This window comes from Acanthochromis polyacanthus, chromosome 20 (assembly GCF_021347895.1).
Source record: "Acanthochromis polyacanthus isolate Apoly-LR-REF ecotype Palm Island chromosome 20, KAUST_Apoly_ChrSc, whole genome shotgun sequence".
Taxonomy (NCBI): domain Eukaryota; kingdom Metazoa; phylum Chordata; class Actinopteri; family Pomacentridae; genus Acanthochromis; species Acanthochromis polyacanthus.
Window position 1 is genome coordinate 6,985,261 of NC_067132.1, and position 19,486 is coordinate 7,004,746.

The 19,486-nt window shown below is 41.2% G+C and overlaps 1 protein-coding gene across 1 annotated transcript in view; it reads right to left on the reverse strand.

Annotated features, from left to right (window-relative positions):
• Nucleotides 1-552: 552 nt before the first annotated feature.
• The window catches only part of kcnh2b (potassium voltage-gated channel, subfamily H (eag-related), member 2b), a 374,335-nt gene continuing 355,401 nt past the window's right edge, over nucleotides 553-19,486 (reverse strand). The window contains exons 14-21 of the mRNA XM_051940813.1: nucleotides 17,544-17,796; nucleotides 15,803-15,996; nucleotides 15,587-15,689; nucleotides 14,610-14,761; nucleotides 13,351-13,685; nucleotides 11,894-11,999; nucleotides 11,267-11,368; nucleotides 553-7,960 (exon numbers count right to left, since the gene is read on the reverse strand). Of these exons, the coding sequence (XP_051796773.1) occupies nucleotides 7,556-7,960; nucleotides 11,267-11,368; nucleotides 11,894-11,999; nucleotides 13,351-13,685; nucleotides 14,610-14,761; nucleotides 15,587-15,689; nucleotides 15,803-15,996; nucleotides 17,544-17,796 (1,650 nt within the window). The 3' untranslated portion in view covers nucleotides 553-7,555. The remainder of the gene's footprint in view (nucleotides 7,961-11,266; nucleotides 11,369-11,893; nucleotides 12,000-13,350; nucleotides 13,686-14,609; nucleotides 14,762-15,586; nucleotides 15,690-15,802; nucleotides 15,997-17,543; nucleotides 17,797-19,486) is intronic.

A 19,486-nucleotide genomic window follows, 5' to 3' on the forward strand; every position in this document is an offset into this window, starting at 1 on the left:
TGCCTTTTTATTGTGATAGTTGCAGTGAAGAGTAAAGGAAAAAGGGGAGAAGACATGCAGAAAAGAGCCGCAGGCACGAATCGAACGCTTTGAGTGGCCAAAAAAGCGCTATATAAATCTAATCCATTATTATTATTAATAAATGTTTTTAATGTGTCGATATGGTGTTTTATATGCCAGAAGACATTTTGTCAGCAAAATAAGCAGTCAGCATTTCCACCTTAAAACTGCAGTGTGCTGATGACAGCAAATACGGACTCAGACTTCTGGGGTTTCAAACAAACCTAAGGATCCAATCCTGTCAGTTTGCAGAGTGGGGCTTTCCTCGACCCTTCTTCTTTAGAATCTATTCTTGGTTTCAATGTTCAGATCAGAACATTATGTAGGGAGCAACAGTGTAGAGTTATATTTAAGCTATTTTAATGCAAAAAATGATTATTTTCATGGAAAAAAAAACTTCTAAATATATAAATTGGATTCACAGAGATCAGATTTCAGGGGGCTGACAGTTGATAAAGTTACAGTCCCACTAATTAATCACACGGCTGAGACTTTTGCTTTCAAAGAGGTTTATTGAAAGGAACATTTTGAAATTTTATAAAGTTCAACCATTGCTAATGCTATCACACAATCAGAACCTGGAGCGTCACTGTTTCCCTCCAACCTTCTTCAGTTTTGATATGAATTTTGTTTTCTGAGCCTCTAGAAGCACTCCTCTAGTCAGCCCTGCATTTTAATCCAACAGTTAAACTACATCCCATGGGCTGCCGTGGAATATACGCCATTAAAAAGATCTCCGGAACATTTCTGAGAAATGTTTTTCTGGGACATGTCATGACTCAGTGTTTTTCAGTGAAATGTGTTAAAGATATGCTATTGCTAACAGATGTTAACATCCCACACATTGAAAACAAAGTAAGATGTGGTCCGAGCTGCACTTTTGTGTCCATGATAGTGGGAGTGTAGCCTGTCCCAAATGGGCTACACAGGATTTCTACTATTTTAGGTGCACTTGATTTAACTTTTCAGGTCCAAGTGGAGCAAGATAAGAAAAATCAAGTGCTCCTGGATGTTTGGGAAGCATTTAAACAGTTCGGCCCAGGACTGCCACACATGCATCACTCCGGTACAGTGGTTTGCAACCAAAGATACAATTATACGATATAATATTGTATCATCTAGGATCACTATGTTTGCAGCTATTCAGTACCCCTCTCTTCCATGACCTGGAAGTAGTATGTATATATACGTATATATAAATATGACACTCCCGTAACCCGGAAGAATTCAGTGTTTCACTCTACACACAGTCTGCAAGCATACAGCAAAAATCAGCTGCTTTGCACATGAAACCTTCTCATTGCTGGATGATTTTCAGTGCAGCATGCAAGTAAAAATGTGCACAATATTAAAAGTCTTTAGCTTCATCATTACCATCACATCCATTTATACCATGGACAGCTCATTCTTTTCAATAAGGTGATTATTTTAATAAGAAATTAGAGCAGATTTTATTTATTTAGTATATTTTCCTCTATAGTATTCTGCATTTCAAAGCATGCCAAAGAAATTTTTCAGTTTCTGCATAGTGCTGGCTATACAAGTGCCAAAGAGTTTGATTCCTTTACAAGTAGTAGAAGTTGGTATGTACAGGCATTTTGTGAGCAAAAGGAGTGGCAGAGCAGATCCAGTGTTGTGTAAACGGTACCAAACCCCCCTCCCCAAGTGCTCAAAATATCTACAAATACAGGACCCAGGTCTGTGGGAACTTATAGAAAGTTGAAGAGAGCTGGAAAAAAGCTCAGCAGTATGGAAGAGCAGTTCAGGACGGTGTGTAGGTGTGACTGCAGGCTGACTTCTTATGTTTGTACAGATGTGTGTGTCAAAATACAAAGAGGGGAAAACGCTCTCTTTAAACACCTCCTCCTCCGCCCACTAACACAACAGTCCCTCAGTGTTTTGATTTCTTCTAAAGCACACATCTACTGTTATAATATGCAGTATGCATTATATAAATATATCCTCTAGCATTGAATATTCTGCTAAGCTCTACCATCATGTACAAGGTCAAATAAGAAGATCAACAACAACCACATTCTAGTTTTGAGGTCAAATGCAGTTCAGGCCACTAGGTGACTGTTATTGAACACTAACGAAACACTCGCTACAGTACGTGAGATGAAGAGTAGAGACCATGTCTGGAAATCAGAAAAAAAAAAGAAACAGCTTAATGTGATGCCAGATTGACTGAATATTTACTGGATATTAGAAGTAGCTGCTGATGGTGACCACAGACAGAATCTGTTGGTCGAAGCTAACTGATGGTGGTGGATGTTCAGCAAAGGAAACCAAATATCAACAAGCCGAGTTCAGTACATTTGGTCAGTGTCAACTCATCAGCTGTCCATCATGCAATCGATCATGTTTTACCTACAGAATGCTGAAAGTAGACAGAGTGACTTTCTATAGTGTGCAAACTACCCTCCGTCCACAGTAATTCTCTAGGTTCAAATGGACTGATCCGATCACACTCCCCACCTACTGTTGTTTTGAAGTCACGGTAAGAAATATCCTCAGTCAGCTAATAAAATCACACATAATCCAGTTCCACCTACAGTCCAACTACCAAATTCTGTTAGACTTCATGAGCTGCATTACATGTGAGTTTAAAAGCCACCAGTGATGATTTGTTACAGCTTTCGCTTGCTTTGGTTCAACACTAAAGCGTGACACACATACAGCCAATCAGTGCACAGGAACAGACAATGTGGTACAACAGGCCTCGTGCACACTGTGTCCTGAAAGTGGCTTTGACTGCATTAGGGAGGCAATTCAGAATGTACAGTGTATTATAATGATAGTATCAATAGTAATAATATTGTGTACTGCTCACCAAACACTTCAATGAATAAATATTGAATAAATATTGAGAATGCCTGCGTGAGTGTAAATTTCCTTAAACAGAGGAACATGTGGAGCTTTCACCATCTCCAACAAAATGAACCCAACACAAAGTGATACTTATTTCAGCTACAATCCACAGACAAACAAAATAACACCAATAAAAAAATTAAATAGCTTAGACCCACAAGGAGCAAAATACAATCTTCATGATTCTGCATTAAAGGAGAATTCCACTAAAATTAAACCCTAGAAGGGACAGTTTCTGTCTGATGGGTTGGCTTTGAGTTGTGACACGAAGGAAAATCAACCCCCAGACATCACAGACACATTCCTGAGTCTTTATTAAACATCTGCACTGTTTAAAAAATAAGGTACTAAAAACTGATGACTGTGGTTAAGCTGCTACAGGCGGTAACTGTTTAAAGGACTATTGCACTTCAACAACGGGTTTCTTTTCCATTGGTAGTGACTCTGGCTTGGTCGATCTTGGAAAGGGTCGATCTGTGTAATTTAGTATCAGGGAAGACAATTTGAAGATGTCACAGGGGTTGGTTTTCCTTCATCTGAAGAACTCAAAACTCAAAAAAACTGAAAGCTTTAGCTGAAACTGAATTCATGCAGCACAACAAGCTCGGAGTTCTTTCAGTTATGCTCCAATATAAAGGGCTTTTATTGCACCTGCTCTCCATACGAAACTCCAGCGTCCACCATGTTCAGTTCTATCACCATATTTTAAATACATGCATCAGTTTATCATAAATCCTGTATTTCATTTAGAGAAATTTAAAGAGTAATGGATATAGCTTCTCCAGATGCACAGGATGGACGTCTCTGAGCAGACCAGCAGTAATTCTCAGGTGTTTCAACTGTTTTTGTACATTTCTTAACTTGGTTTGGGGTTTACTACAGACATGTACTTCTACGATATTAAACATCTAAACGCTTTACTGCTAGTTTATGAGGCATCAGTTATTAAAACCTGTTGTCATGTGTTTCTTTGTGCAATAATGTTTGTGTTTAGGATTAGTCTGCAGCCATTCTCTTGTCTGTCCCTCCAGGAATTCCCGATGTTGCGATCGTGCAAATTCACGCGAAATCAACCAGTCTCTGCGAATTTTGCGCGGCCTTGCAATTTTGTCCAGTCACCGCAACTTTCCTGCAATTTTGGCCCGCCTCCCGTGAGTTCCACCAATCATAGCAGCTCCCAGTGCAAACATAATACACATACGTCACCGAATTCACTTCCTTGTTTATGGTTTGAAGATGCAGACATCTGCGATACTAATGTCTCTCATTTACCAACAAAAATTACTGCTGAAGACCATGATAAACAATTAATTCACTGATGTTCTTCACCAAAGCGGAGCTAAAGTGTTTTACACCCGTGCAATACTGTGGTGGAATACAAAAAAGAAAAAAATCATCGATTGACCCACTTTTTTAAAACACGAAACATATTAGAACGACTGAAATGAGCGAACAGACCAGACAAATCACCATGATGGAAACTGATGCATCCAGATCCATTAGAGCACTGAAAGAATGAGGTGAATTAGATTAATTATTCCACCAAAGAACACGGCAGAGTTATGTGACGATCGGTGTGTGTGAATCATTCCTCTGTTACCAACATCACTCAAAAACAGACTCAGGGATTTGAATGAAATTTTCAGGGTCGGTCAGAAATGACACAAGGACCAAATGATTAGACTTCGGCAGTGATACGGCTTAAAGTTTGGATTCACGGATTTGTTAAGGACTCATAGCGGCACGGCGTCTAATAACGGCACGGTAACCATGGCAACAAGTGAACGCGACCTCAGCAGCCTGCTGACGATCACAGGATTGTGATTCTACAACAAATCTACCACTGTGGACGTATAAACCGCCGCGAAATCCTGGAGGGACTGTCTTGTTGATCATTCATTAAAAATCCTCATTACATTTTGTCCATGTTTACTGGACTGTGGCCTCAGCTGTAGCTCACTGAACCCCCGCTGTAGGCTAAAGGAGCACTTAGAAATGTTACATGGCTAATTTATTGATAGGATATTTCAAATAGTGGCTGATGAGGTGATTTAAATATCATGTAGAAAGATAGAGGCGAAAGATTTTCACAGTTTGACCATCAGTTCTATGCATTATTTCCCTTCATGTCTAACAGCTCTGCAGTCACTCCAGGGAGACCTGAGCACTGGAAGCTTTGGGTGATCCTCAACACAGCAGACGAAGGACTTTAACTGGCCTCCTTTGGATGAACTACCAAATCAGTTGATGCATGTTTCCACCCAGTGCACATCATGTCCATACATATCAGCAGGTAGGGACCTCCTCTACCTTTCAGTACCACCCCATTACTGGAGGGGATGAGAAGATGTAAGTCAGTGAACTTCCATCCAGGACACCTGAGTTCAAGTGCCATCTTGGACTAAAATTACAGCTTTTGTTTTTGACTTTCATTCAGTGTTTGATTTAGTTTCAGTTCAAAATAATTTGGGTAGTATAGAAGTTGTTTGGGTTGCTATGTTTACCCAATGCTCCGAAGCTTCATTGTCTCCTGTGGATGTAAAATCTCACTTATTCACACAATTGCCTGTTTATCAATGATAAGAATGGAGGCCGAAGCTTACTATAAGGTGGAGGAGATCCCTACTAGTCCACATGTATGGGAATGATGTGGGCTGATAGAGTCTGAACTGGGAAATGTTCCCTACCAGTTTGTCTCTACATGCTGCTCTGTAATTGGTGGTGAAGCAATCATCTGTGTCTGAGCCTCTTCATACCTCAGAGAATCTGTGTTACTGTGTTGGCCTGGGAGCAATTCATGATGAGGATTTGAGTCTGAGGAACTCAAAAAGGGCAGAAGTTAACATCTAATATAAAGTATTCACTAAAACAGAGATACTAAAGTACAGGTACATCCTCAGTGTCCACTATCGCTGCAGTATACACATCTCAGATACTGTACACGTGGATGGCATTTAAGTACTTTTTACCTGCATTGTAAAGGGTTTGTGCTGTCTAGATTCAAACACTGAACCTGTCAAATGCCTGTTAAAACAAGGCATTCACATCTTTTCATGCGGGGCAAAGAAAACAAACAGGATCCAGTGACCCTCTTTACAGTGTGTGAAAGCAAACGTACGATACAACTCTGCAGACTGTAAGACAAAAACAAGAACAAACACACATAAAAAGTTCTAGACCTGAACTAATTACACATATAATAAGATTAAAGCGCACGCACACATCTCTTGTTGCCAGTGTTTGCATATTGTACTATACATCGAATAATGGCGCATTCGGCTGGTCTTTGTAAACTGGCAAACTTGTATATTTACGAATCACATGGCAGACTCTTATGTACAAGGTAGAAGCATTCTGGGTGCGTGCTTGGGTGAAAAAAGTAAGGACCAATAACATCTGAGGTAGCAAATTCAACTGATAAACTAGAATCACATAACATTTTATTTCCTTTATGCATGGGCTTCGACTGGATGTTGAGACTCAGAGCAGCATGGTTAGAGGTTAGTTAGTCAGACTTAGCGCTGCAACTCTGTCTTTTATCTCTGCCTGTTCCACTTACAGACGCTGATCAACTGTTGGTCTTTAAGCTCAAAACTAAAAGCTCGAGAAATCAGTGAGTTGGGATTTCCTGCCTTTTTAAATGTTTATTTGTGGGTTTTTGGTGCGCTGTTCTTGTGGGAAACTTGTCAGTTTGCCAGTTTACCTGTTGGTGACGCTGCCTAAGCATGCCATGTGTTCTTCACTCACTAGCAAATCTGTACAGTGTTTATGATAGGGCAGCTGATATGTTCGAGAAAATTCATGGCTTTTAACCCTCCAGTTCCCACCCCTGAGGTGCAGACCAGCCAATCCAGTGTGCTCTTGGGAAGGGTGCAGCCATAGCTCGGCCTCTTGGGGCAGGACATCGGGGGAAGGAACTAATGACAGAACGTGACAGTAGGACTCCTGTTAGGCCAGCTAACACTACAATTTACCAACCAGTCTGTGAGTTTATCGGAAGCGCCACGGACATAAAGAAGAGAATAATCATTATATCAATAGGATTTTCAGTGCAAGACGTAAATGGCTACTTGTTTCGTCGTTCTTCTGTCCAATGTTGTCTCTGCTTGTTCTCGTCAGTCATCCAACACCGGATACAGCAGTAAAGGGATTCTTCATGAAGTTAGCAGTTGTTTAAATGTGTGTCTATAGGAGTGTCGTCCTCAGAGGTCCAGACCAGACTGATCTGGGTACACCTGGACTGTGTTCTCTAAAAGGCAGAGCTGCTCTCTGCTCAGTTGGTGGTTTTGGTTAAAGGTTGTACCATTGTGGAGCCCAGAAAGCTCCAGATGTTTTATGAGGAGAGGGAGGGGACTGAGGAAAGAGACAGAGAAAGACCTCTACTCTTTCCATGACCCACCGCCTGGCTTCATTCTCTCCCAGCAGTGGGTCTGTACTGGAGAGGCTGAAGTTGAGGATACAGTAGCTGGGCAAGTTTAGGTGGTAGGTACAGTAGATGCCTCCTGATCTCCAAAGTGCGTGTGTTGTGGTGGAAACAGGAGGACTTGCAGGATAAAACATTAATCTCATTCTATCTGTATCCCTCCCTTAACCCCACTCCCCTCCCCCTCCTCCCACCTCGGTCTTAGCTCCCTCCAGGGTCAGAGCTGTGTCTCTGTGGTGTCCGTGAGTTCAGAGGTGTCTGTGGTTCCTGGAGGGACAGCCTCCTTGGGGTTTCAGGATCCAAAGGCGATGCCCCTGTTACAGCAGTTGGCCCCACCTCAGCCCGCATACACACCCCTGAACCAAAGTCTAACCCTGCTGCTATGCTTGACCCCACTGCCCCGTTCCCCAAATCTAACCCTAAACCTGAACCTACTCCTGAAATGACTCCTGCACCAGTGCCCAGTGCCAGTTCCAGCTCCAGATGCTGGCCCAGGCTGTCCAGCCCAGAGGGGGCCAGCTGGCTCTGGCTAGTGTTGATCAGAGGGGGGTCCTGGGAGTCGAGGGGCTTCGCTGGGAACTCCTCAAAGTCCTGGACATCCAAGATCTACAGGGATGATGGTTAGAGGTTAGTCGGACTTACCGCTGCAACTCTGTCTTTTATCATGATTCATAATTAACCCTCTGTGTACTGTGCTGTACAAGGAAATAATTAGTCAAGGAAACATTAACCCTTTGATGTGCAACATGGGTCAAAAGTGACTCAAATCCAATAGAAAATGGGTATCATCTGACCCATACATAGATTGTATATAAAGATGGACATAGCTACCGTGACGTCACCCGTTGGTTTCTGCACTAAGCAGATGAAGCCCCGATTTTGCTACTTCGTGGTTGACATCTTGGATTTTTGGAGCCAGTGACATCAACAAGGGCGGAGCCAGAGAGCAGTGATTGGTCAGACTGACTGAGAGGCGAGAACTTCCTGTCCTGCCCTCATTTACCGGATCTGCTGTTTACTGATGTTGCTGCTGACATTAGCCTCCAAAAGTCGAGCTAAACTATACAGGTAAGTGTTATAGTCGTCTTTGTAACTAGTTGTACTCTTCTCCACAACTGGAGCATATCACATATAAAGCAGTGACCTGTGTTACTGTAGCTGAAGTTACTGTAAGTCAACATCAGACTGTAATCTCTGATATAAACATGTTCTAACATCGTGTTTTAAAGTTGTTCTGTAAATCTCGTTACATTTCCTAACTTTGTATTCACACTGATGCTAAATCAGGTTTGTCAGTATCATAAATTAGTTAACTGTTAGCTGTAGCTAAGTGTCCTGCAGGTCACAGCTGATCAATCATAACAGTACAATAACTGCTGTCTCGAGGTGCAGTTCATTAATGATTAGCAGATAGAAATGAATCTACATTAACGTTCCTCCACAGAACTCTCTTACTGATGAATGTGAATCTCTCAGTTCAGTGAATGAAGAACAGCTCAGTTCTGAGTTAATATCTCTGTTCTTTGCTTCAGACATTTTTTTCTCAACAATGGTGTATGGTGAGATAACTGTGGAGCTCATGTTAATGCTAATGATACATAAAAATAAAAAGAATGAACTTTATTGTCCATCTCTTTCCGTAAGATTAAAAAAATATGACAAAACACAACACCCTATTGTGATCCATTCATATGCTGCTGTGTTCACTCGAATATTTAATGTTCCATCAGTTGGAATGAAAGAACCTTGTAGATCTTTTCCTCGCTGTTCGTGTCTTTCCTTCCAGCCTTGGTCTGGATCATTGGAAACATATAGTCTGATGGACTGAGAACTACAGAGAACATGAACATCCAGTTGTGGTTGTCTGAAGAGTCTCCTCTTCATCTCTGCAAGGAAGAGCAGTACTGATGTCCTCCTCAGTGTTCCAGTAATAACAATAATGCCGCAGATTCAGCTCCTCTCTTCATAATACAACTTGTCTGGTGATTGTTCAGTTTTTACACATCAATGTCAGCAACACATTTATTTTATCCATTTATTACATGTGTTTACTCATCTTTACAGTTCACAACTGTTAAATAATGCAGTTTTTAAATGTGCAATAAAGGAAATACTGAAGCTCTTGACCTGAATGTGTTGATGTTTCAATGCTACATATCTGCAATAAATAACATGGACTTTCTATATTGTATTTCTGCTACAACAGCTGAGATGAAGTTAAAGGTGATAGATAGAATATGTGAATACTAAGAACAGATAAAGAGCTGAAAGAGTTGGTCTGTCCTCCTGTAAGTGAAAGTTAAACAGGAAGTGATTCACTGAGGATGTTGTTCATTCAGTCTCCTGTAGTCACTTTAGCTTTAGAAGAGAGGATTTTATTATCCAGCTTGTCTGTGCTGTAATTTAAATATAATAACTGTAGTGTTCATCATTACTTTGGTCATATTCTGGGAGTTTATTTTTCCAGTCTACACTGCAGGAATAGATACTACATGATGTGAATTAAACAATGTTAATGACTAGAGAGTAGATGTACTGTTTTATTCAGTTTAACTTCACAGACTCAGCAGATATTCAGGACTAATGACAACACAGAACCTTAATGTTACTGTTTTAATCACATTTAGGTTTTCTAAACATTACATTAATGTGAACCAGCATCTCCACTGACAGTTTTATTAATTAAATGTACCACATTACACTAACACAACAGCTGTTTACATGAAACACAACACAAACATCGTTAGCTTAATGCTATGTTAGCTTTAATCAGGTTACGACTGAGCAGCTAGCTCGGTTAGCGTCACAAACATTAAAGCTAATATTTACTGGATGCTAACTTTCTTCTCTGGTCAACACACACAGAAATAAACTCCACCAACATCTGTAGCGTATGGCACGCATTATATCTGACACTAAAGCTGCATATAAAGTGCAGTAAAAGCGGTAACGATACCAAAATAAACACTTACCAAACAATCAGTCCTTTCAGTGTCTGCTGGTAGAATCAGTCGAAGGTAGAAATTGGTTTAAAAAAGCCAACAGGCAGAAAAACTGTCTGTGGAAAAGGTTCTGATGTTCCGCCGATAAATAAACCAACGGTTATTACACCAGAATTAATCCAAACGAGAATAGAGTTTACATGAATGAGGGTCTGGGCTACATCCTCCATAGGACCTGTCAATCATTCCAGACAGGACTGTCAGTCAAGTAGCCACGCCCCCTCTCTCCAGACTGTATAAAAAATTCAGTATTGATTTATTTTAAGATTGGCCACCTGATCTCTCGTTTTGACCATAACAGCTAACGAAAAAAATAAATCCTGAGCAGCTGAAAAGCAGTCTATCAAATTTTAGATTTTCCCGTGATGAATTGGGGTCTGTGGAGCCAGAACTTTTTGGAGCCAGCCCTGGCGGACAGTGTGATATTGCAAGTTTTTGACACTTCCGGGTAGGCTTCATTTTTGGAGCCAGGCACTACATCCATCATTATTATACAGTCTATGGACCCACACTGCACATCAAAGGGTTAAAGCACATTTTCTCTGTCACTCTGTGCTGCCTTTGCTTCTGGGATGCAGACATTGACTTTTAATATGTAATTGGATTTTCACCAGGCTGGATACCTTGAATTCATCTATTTTGCAAGACCATATTTCATTTGAAAAAAACTTATAAAACATAGATTTTTACAGTGAACTGTTGTTGTAAACTCAGCTCCATGTACTGTAAGTACTGTGTGTCAAATACTGCAGGGTGATCCAGCTGGTGGAAGGTACCGAGATTACATTCAACAAAACAAAGTAAAGAGTGTCAGAAGATAAACACAAACAGTGTAGAAGAATAAAGAGAACTTTTAATTAGCAAGACAGCAGAGTGATATTCACAAAGCAATGATTTTACTTTGCTTTACCTGAGACAGGGAGGTCAGTGTGTCTGTCTCCAGAGGTATAACAGGTGGAGCCACTCTATCTCCTGGACCTGGTCCTGGACCAGGACCTGGGTAAGGCGAGGCCTGCAGAGGAAGCAACACTGTGGTGATCTGCATTAAGCTCTATTTTGAAAGAAAATTTGAAATAATTTCTTTTTTCCTGCCATGTGTGAGCACTGTTCTTTTATGTACAGGCTGTGACAAATTAAGAGCTGCCAAAACACCCTAATGCACATCAACATTGACTCTCCTAATCTCTTAAACTCTACAGGAGGGATCATCATTTTTCCATCCAACATGCTTTCATTGGGGGATTTGACAATGGTGGTGGAAGGACTCAGCAGTCCAAAACTTTCGACAAGTGTTCAGTTGAGATTTAGTGTCTTTAAAGGACATCCCAGACATCACTCAGTCTCATCAAACATTTAGTGGCAGATTGTGAACTATGGATAGAAATGCTTCATCGCAGGAAGAAGATGATCACTCAGGACAACTTTGATTAATCTGTAGTGACTCAGCAAGAACAGCAGAACAGAGGCACTGGAGCCCCTCAGTGTAGGGGCAGAGATTCAGGTTCACATCTGTGTGTGTGTGTGAGTGTGTTAGTACCTGAGGTGGTGATGAAACAGCGCTGTAGGCAGGAGGAACCAGAGCCATCTGCCTCTGCAGCAGCTGCATGATTACTCCAATGTCTGTTGACATGCGACTCTCCAACCTGAACACAGTATGTAGGAGATGATTAACTGTTAGACTGGAGGAATATGATTCATATTTTGTCCAGTAATATCAATTTGGATAGCAGAGGCAGCTAACAGCTAAGATTTGGGAACAAATGTCTCAGTGCAAACAAAAAGCCATCAAAAACATCTATGTATACCCCCGTTCAATGGGGTCACTTTGAAATGTCTTTGTTTTGAAAGAAAAGCAGTTTTTTTCAATGAAGATAACATTAAATGAATGATAAATCCAGTGTAGACATTGTTGATATGGTAAATGACTATACGAGCTGGAAATGACTGATTTTTAATGGAATATCTCCATAGGGGTACAGAGGAACATTTCCAGCAACCATCACTTCTGTGTTCTAATGTTACATTGTGTTAGCTAATTGTGTTGAAAGGCTAATTCTTTCAACACAATTAGCTCAAAAGACATGAGTAACCCCAGCCTTTAAAACGGTAGTGTATGTATCAAGTGCAAAAGTGAAAATTAAAATCTGAAATCCGTTTGTAAAATGTGCTGTAGTGGATGCTCAGACTGGCTCCTGTGCCAGCAGTAGACTCTCAGAAAGACTGTCCAATCTAATTATTTCACCTTGTAATACTTTGTTGATCTTACATTGCATTTCTCTCCCCATCTCACTGTTCTGTCTCTTTTTTCAGGTGTAACGTTCATTATTTTTCATACAGGAGTCACCAAAGTATAATTTATCTTCTAAGTAAACTAGCATCTTGGCCCTTTGTCTGACTGTGGAAACAGATAAATATGCTGTGCACACATACAGAACGTGTACGTTTGTATGGAGTCTGCTGGGTCCTATTTGGAGCTCACATACACCTCTTTCTGCTGATGTCTTGGGCTCTGTTCAACTGTTTGAGGTCTAACAGAGACTTTACCATATGTGCAGATATTTTGAGTACCGCTACTCCCTCCAAATCTGTTCACAAACACCTTCAGCTGGCTGACACATCCTATCCACAGAGGCATCCAGTCAATCATGCATTAAAACTCTGAGCATTGAGCTGAAGGTGCAGACCTCCTCATAGCACAAAGACATCCAGCCTGTGATCCCAACAAGACCTGACAAAGCAGCCTCATCCAGCTACTCCAGCTACAGGGATGGAAAAACTCTTTTTTATTTACACTGCAGTAGAGAGGAGAGGCTTCCTTCAGAGGCAGCCAGGCAGAAGAAACGCTTTCAGGCTGTCAGATGATTCCAACCCTCTAGCAGGGACTTAAATAATGTGCTTCTTCAACAATTGTTCAATAGAAAATAAAAAACAAAAGAGCAGCAAGATCAACACACAAAGGCAAACAAATGGGAACAGACATCTAGCCGCTTGTACCTGTTGAGCTGTTTCTGCAGCAGATCCAGGCGTGTGTCCAGCTGGTTCCGTTGCTGTCGGCTCAGGCTGTGCAGGGGTGTGTTGAGGGGTGGGGGGGAGGCCAGGCTGCAGCTGGGAACCTCCTGGTACTGACCACTCCCCCGGCTCTCTCCCCAGAAACTAAAGATGTTGGACACCCCTGAGAATGCCCCTGACAGGGCATTGCAGGTGTTGCCAGTCTTGGGGTCTCCATCACCATCAGTGTTCTCGCTGTAGCTCAGTGGTGGGGCTTGAACCTGCGGATTCTCCAGCAGTGCAGGTGGAGGTGCCAGACTAGTCACAACTGTCCCCTCCCCCTGGAAGGAGAGCAGATTGAAGACTTCAGCTCAGTTCTTGACATGGACATTAAACACAAAACAATAAGTGAAGAGAACGTTATAAAAGAGGCATTATACTTATATACAGGGGGTCCTCAACTTAAGTTGGAGTTTCGTTCCTACAGATTGATGCAAGCCGATTTTCACTAAGTCGGAACTCCGACCAAAATGTAAACCAAGCTGTTACGTGCATCACGATATCAATCAGTTAAGTGTATGAATCATTTACAGAAAGATAACATAATATTGTAACTGACTGATACTGTTGTTGATGTTGAGGTTTCAATGTTTATTGTTCAATTCCAGATTTACCTAATGTCAGTGAATGTGCCATGTTTAGTTTACTCACCTCTGATTGGCTGAGAGTCAGCAGTAGTGTGTGTATGTGTGAAGTGAGAGAGAGCAGGGAATGGTGGCTAATTCTGGAGCTAAGTTATGGGGTTTTTGTAGTTATTCTGGCATTGACTACGGCCCACAGTAGCCTGTGTGAAGGTTCAATAAACCACCAGAGAACCAGATGAAGTCTCACTGATTCATCACAGAGGGTCACAACAATATGTTGACTTGTTTTTACAACTTGACCGATGCTGGTCGGTGTTTCGCCCTGTTCCCAGGGTTTAATTCGATCTAATTTCACTTCCATGGAGATGGCTTTCCTTTTCTTCGAAGCATCAGAAGAGTTTGACATACTTGGGAGCCACAATGAAGGGCAAAAAGTTAGTGAATATAGCATAATCCAAGGTGATGTACAACCGGAGAATGAAAACAAAGTCATCTTATAGCATCGTGTGACGATGTATTCATCCACTCTGCGCATCAACTAGTTCCACGTAACCAGTTCTGATGAAACGCCGTAGGTCGAGGATGTTGTAAATTGAGGACCTCCTGTACATAGAGTCTCACCTCATCTCCACTGGAGTGTGACGACATGGAGCTTCGATGTGCCCCCCACTGCCTCTTTGGTGCCTCGTCCTGTTTTTGGTTGCTGGCTGCCTCACGTTGTCTTCGCCTTACAGTCTTATGGGACTTCTTAATTTCTCCTGCATCTGCATCATCTTGGCAGAAGTGTACAGGAACACATTGAAAGAGAGAAGGGCTGGTGTTAAAACCCATTTGTCTAGGGTAGTCAGATGGCAACTAAAATAAGCAAAACTTACGGTGATTTACAGAGTGGATGGCTGTGATTTATTTTGGTTTAAGAAGGTTTACAATAAAATGCAAAAAGGTGAGGGAAATAAATGCAGATGGGTGCTACTGGAAAAGAAAGTAAAGAACAAAATATAACCTAAAGCAAACTTTACTTGGAAGCTGTTGTTATCCCACTGAAAGAAAATAAAAAATACAAGGGATTATTCTAACCAAAAATACAGGGCAGTAGCACCCGTAAGCTAATCTAACAATGGATTTTTTTAATGTTTGAGAACACACCAAATTTCTGCTATCCAGCACTTAATCTCCCCACACACAATAAGCACCACAATCAAAGTTCCTCAGTCCCTAGCCGGGCAGCTCAACTCTTGAACTGCTACCGAATGTATGACCGGGCCATTTGAAGTCCACCTGGCATCTGGATTGGAGGTTGTTTTCCCGGTCCAATCGGTCTCCAGCTTCTGGGCCGTAGGTGGGGCAAAAACCACGGGGATATAAGATATCAGCTGCTTACAATGCAAATCGCAGCAGAGGAGGCAGCGCGCAAAGGCTGAGGGCCGTAACAGCTGGTCTGTCCACAGGGATCAGAACCAACTTCTCAAAGATGATGTATAAAGAAAATGCACTGCAACAGATTTCATTAACTATTAAGGCATACGACTATTTCAAAGTTTTTATGCAACCAAAAACAAATGGTAAGCCATAGATGAGAGCTATAGATGATGGGTTACCTTTTTCGGTACGTCTTCGGAATGATAACTTGCGTCTCCGTAATTTATTGAAGCCCCCACATTTGGACTCATCACTGCTGGGAGAGCCTGGGATCATGTTGGTCTGAAATGAGGAAGAGCATTAAACACTCTTGATTAAAGTGTTTCTGAAGCAATCAGGATGGGAATCTATTAGATTTTATTCACAGTTCGTCTTGGGTGACATTGCAAACTCACATCTCTGAGGTTGAAAGTAATTTCCAAGTTGTTCCAGAAGTGGTCTGCGAACTCCGGATACATGTCGAGCACCTCCAGAACATCTTCTCTGAAGATCTTATGGAGGTCGCAGTAAGTTAGAGCTCTCACATCAGCATTGGATTTACCCGGTCGGGAATACAGGTTGATCGGCTCACCAAAGATGTCGTTTTTTCCTGGGAAGAGTGAAAAGGAAGCAAATCTTTGAAACACAATGGATATAACGGAGTATGTTCAGCAGTAACTGGATCCAGCACAAGTAGCCAATAGAGCCAATACAGCAAACTTTATAATACTACAATATTTTAACACATTTTTATTATATCTGTCTTTCTATATATGGTATTGTCTATAAAACAGATCAAATGCTTTATATCCTATGCAGTGTGAAAAACTGTAGTGTGAAAATTTACATAGTAAATATCAACGTTCCATAGAGGCACCATTGTTTCCAGTATTCGTGTCTGGTTGTACTTCAAAGTTATTTAAAAAATTTTTGGTAAAATAATAAATAAAAGAAGCTAAACTTTATTTTTTGCCCATTTTATAATTTATGGCGTTATAATTTAGTTATACTGCACAGAACTTCAGAGGAAAACCAGGGGAATCACCAGAGACCCCTCACACCCAGGACACTCTCTTTTCCCCCCCTCCCCTCAGGTAGATGTTACAGGACACTTACAGTCAAAACCAACAGACTCAAAAACAGCTTTTATCCCAAAGCTGCCAAATGTCTGCTTCCTACCCCCTGAATGACAATATCACATTCCAACAAGTGCAATATTTATGTCAGTGCAATTCATATCGTTCAATAATCATGTGTAGAGCAGGTCTCTAATCACAAACCGTTTTTCCATACTGTATATTGCTCTTATGTTGTATATCTTTTTTTTAGGGTGTGTTATACAGTTTATTCTCAATGCTGCTATTAGGAGAGTACTAAACCAATTTTCATTGTTTTCTGTAACAGTGACAATAAAGATCTATTCTATTCTATTCTATTCAGAAGAAATTGTTTAGTTCTCTGTACTTCTAGCGGTGGTTGTGCTGTTTCCATAGTGGGAGGACTTTATATAGCAGTGAAAACGAATCCCCGGTCAGTAAAATATGACGGGAGCAAAAACACACAAAAACTTCTTGGGTTACAGAGGGTTGGCAGTGAAAGAAAAGGATTCCTGTCTAGCTACCACATTTCACCTCCAACGTCTATGAACATTAAGTTCAGCGCCTTTTAAAGAAAGACATTTTCGAAAATAATTAATGAGCACAAACTGCTTTTCTACAGAAGAACTGTGTTTTCAATTCATCTAATTTATTCATCTGTCTCCCTGATGAGGACACCTCATCTTATCCCAGGTTCTTGTGTTTCTCTATGTGGTTCTGTCCACCAGTAGATGGCGCTACCACTCAGCTTTTGAAAGAGTGTTGTGCCTGTACGGAGATAACCACAAAGAAGTCTCACGAAAATGGTGATTAAGTTTAAACTTGAAGGAGCAGACCAAGTCCCAGAGTAAATCTACAGACTGCAACTCAACAGGATTCCTATACACTAGTTTCTATTTAAATAAAATGTAACAACTAGCCTAAACTGTTAATACCCCATCTAAAATGACATGTTTCAAGTGTATCTTCTTATTTGAGCATATTCAGTTCTTTGTCACGTAAAAGTTAAAAGCAGGAGAGGCTAAGTGGGAAATACACTGAGTAAAACTATTTTATTTACCCAGGATGGCGACCACCACGTCTCCTCTTAGGATCTCTATGGAGCCCCTGGATATGAAGTAGAGGGCAGTGAGGACGTCCCCGGCGTGAACCAGCGTGTCACCCGGGGGTGCGTGGGTGGTCTTGAACTTCATGGCCAACGCCCTGAGGCAGCCCTTGGTGGAACCTTTAAAAGCCTTACAGTTCTGCAGCAATGTCCGGTTGAGATGGAGGCAAATATCTGCCTGGAGACACTCAGGGAAACCTTTCAGCACCTGGGAAGAGGGAGGGAGGAAGGGAGGGTATGAGGAGAAAGAAGACAGGAGGAATGAAGCAAAAGAAAAAGTAGAAAACACAAGATGGGGAAGAAGTGAGACAGGACATAGGAGCAGGTGACAGAGTGGGAAGGGAGGGGAGGGGGACAGAAAATGTGTGAATTGACAGAGAAAGGTTTCATTGGTATTGATAAAATCAATAATCAATTTAGCCGAGAACATGAAGCTAATGTCAAATAAATGTCACAGATTAAATGGAATAAAATGGAGCCTTTACTGTCTTTATTACCTTCATCTCTGCTGGTGAACACTCATGAGACATCAGCCTTTTACTGTTATTACACCATTCCACAAATGAACATGACAAAGCTGGACTACCTATACATTATATCACAAGATAAACAGAGAAGTCTGAGTTTTAATTTCATTGTTTTTTTTGTTTTTTTTATGATTCTGACCTCTTAGTAGAAGATGAACATCAGCAGTTTGGAATTCTAACTCTTTTAAAATGGCGTATGCATTGATTTTTGGAGCTTCAAATTATTTCAAACTGTATTTCTGAGGGGCCCATCGGAACAGAGAGTGTAATTAATATGAAGGATTGGTGCAGTTTTAATGAGTTCTCTGCAAGCATGGAGACTGGCAGCTCTTTTAAGCAGCAGGCTATGGGCTTCTCTTGTAACTCTCTGGCTGACTTCACAGAACAGAACTGTACCTAAAACACCCACACTGTTTTTCTCCCTCTCCATTCCTCTCTTTTATCCATTTGTAGATGTTTTTTTTCATTTCAGCTTCCTCTCTCTATCGGCCACTGGCCATTTCTCTCTGTTTTCTCTCTCGTCTCTTTCACTTTCCATCACCATCTTAAGTTCCTCGCTCGTCTCCTTTTGCTCATCTCCATCCTAATACTTGCTTCTCCAATAATCACAAGTTTTGTTTCCATCTCTCAGCAAACTTTGTAGACTCCATACATACATACAAACACACCCTGCTAAATGTTTCAGGGTTGGGTTAGAAGACAAACACAGACATCTCACCCAAAGAATCCCCTCTGTGGTTTAGAATAATAGCCTACCATTACTCTTTGTGCACAGCAACCAATTTGCTGATTTGTAGGGAGCCAAGTACAATCCCAAAATGCGCTGAAGTCAGATTTTAAGAGGCAGCTGTATAAGGTGTTCTGTTGGCTGTGATTTAATGGGGCATTTAGCAGATGCTGAACTGCTGATTTTCAATGCTCTGGTGCTATTTTCTATAAATGTTTGCAGACATGATGTATTATTGTAGCCTTTGCTTTGCTGTCGTGTAAACACTCTGCTTACTTTATAATGCTGTACTTAAAATCTTTACAGCAAAGAGCCCTGTCTCCAAATATTGTATCTATTAATTGTGTTTAGAGCTGGCATGTTTGTAGGAGAACATAAAATCTTATAAATTGATTTCACCTAAAAACACACGGCAAAAGTGGTATTTTCCTGCTGTCTTTCTCTGCCTACAATAATGTCTTCCAGTAAAGCAGGGCAGAGAGTAGCAGCCTTAGTGTTCATCTCAATGTTCAGAGAGACAGAAGATCAACCGGGACCGTAAAAGTGACCAGAGCACGATAAACCCTTTGCTGTTCTTATGAGATGTGTGCTTTTGGTGTTCCTAGAGGACTGTAGGGGCGTTGACGCTGTTCTGTTGATCATTT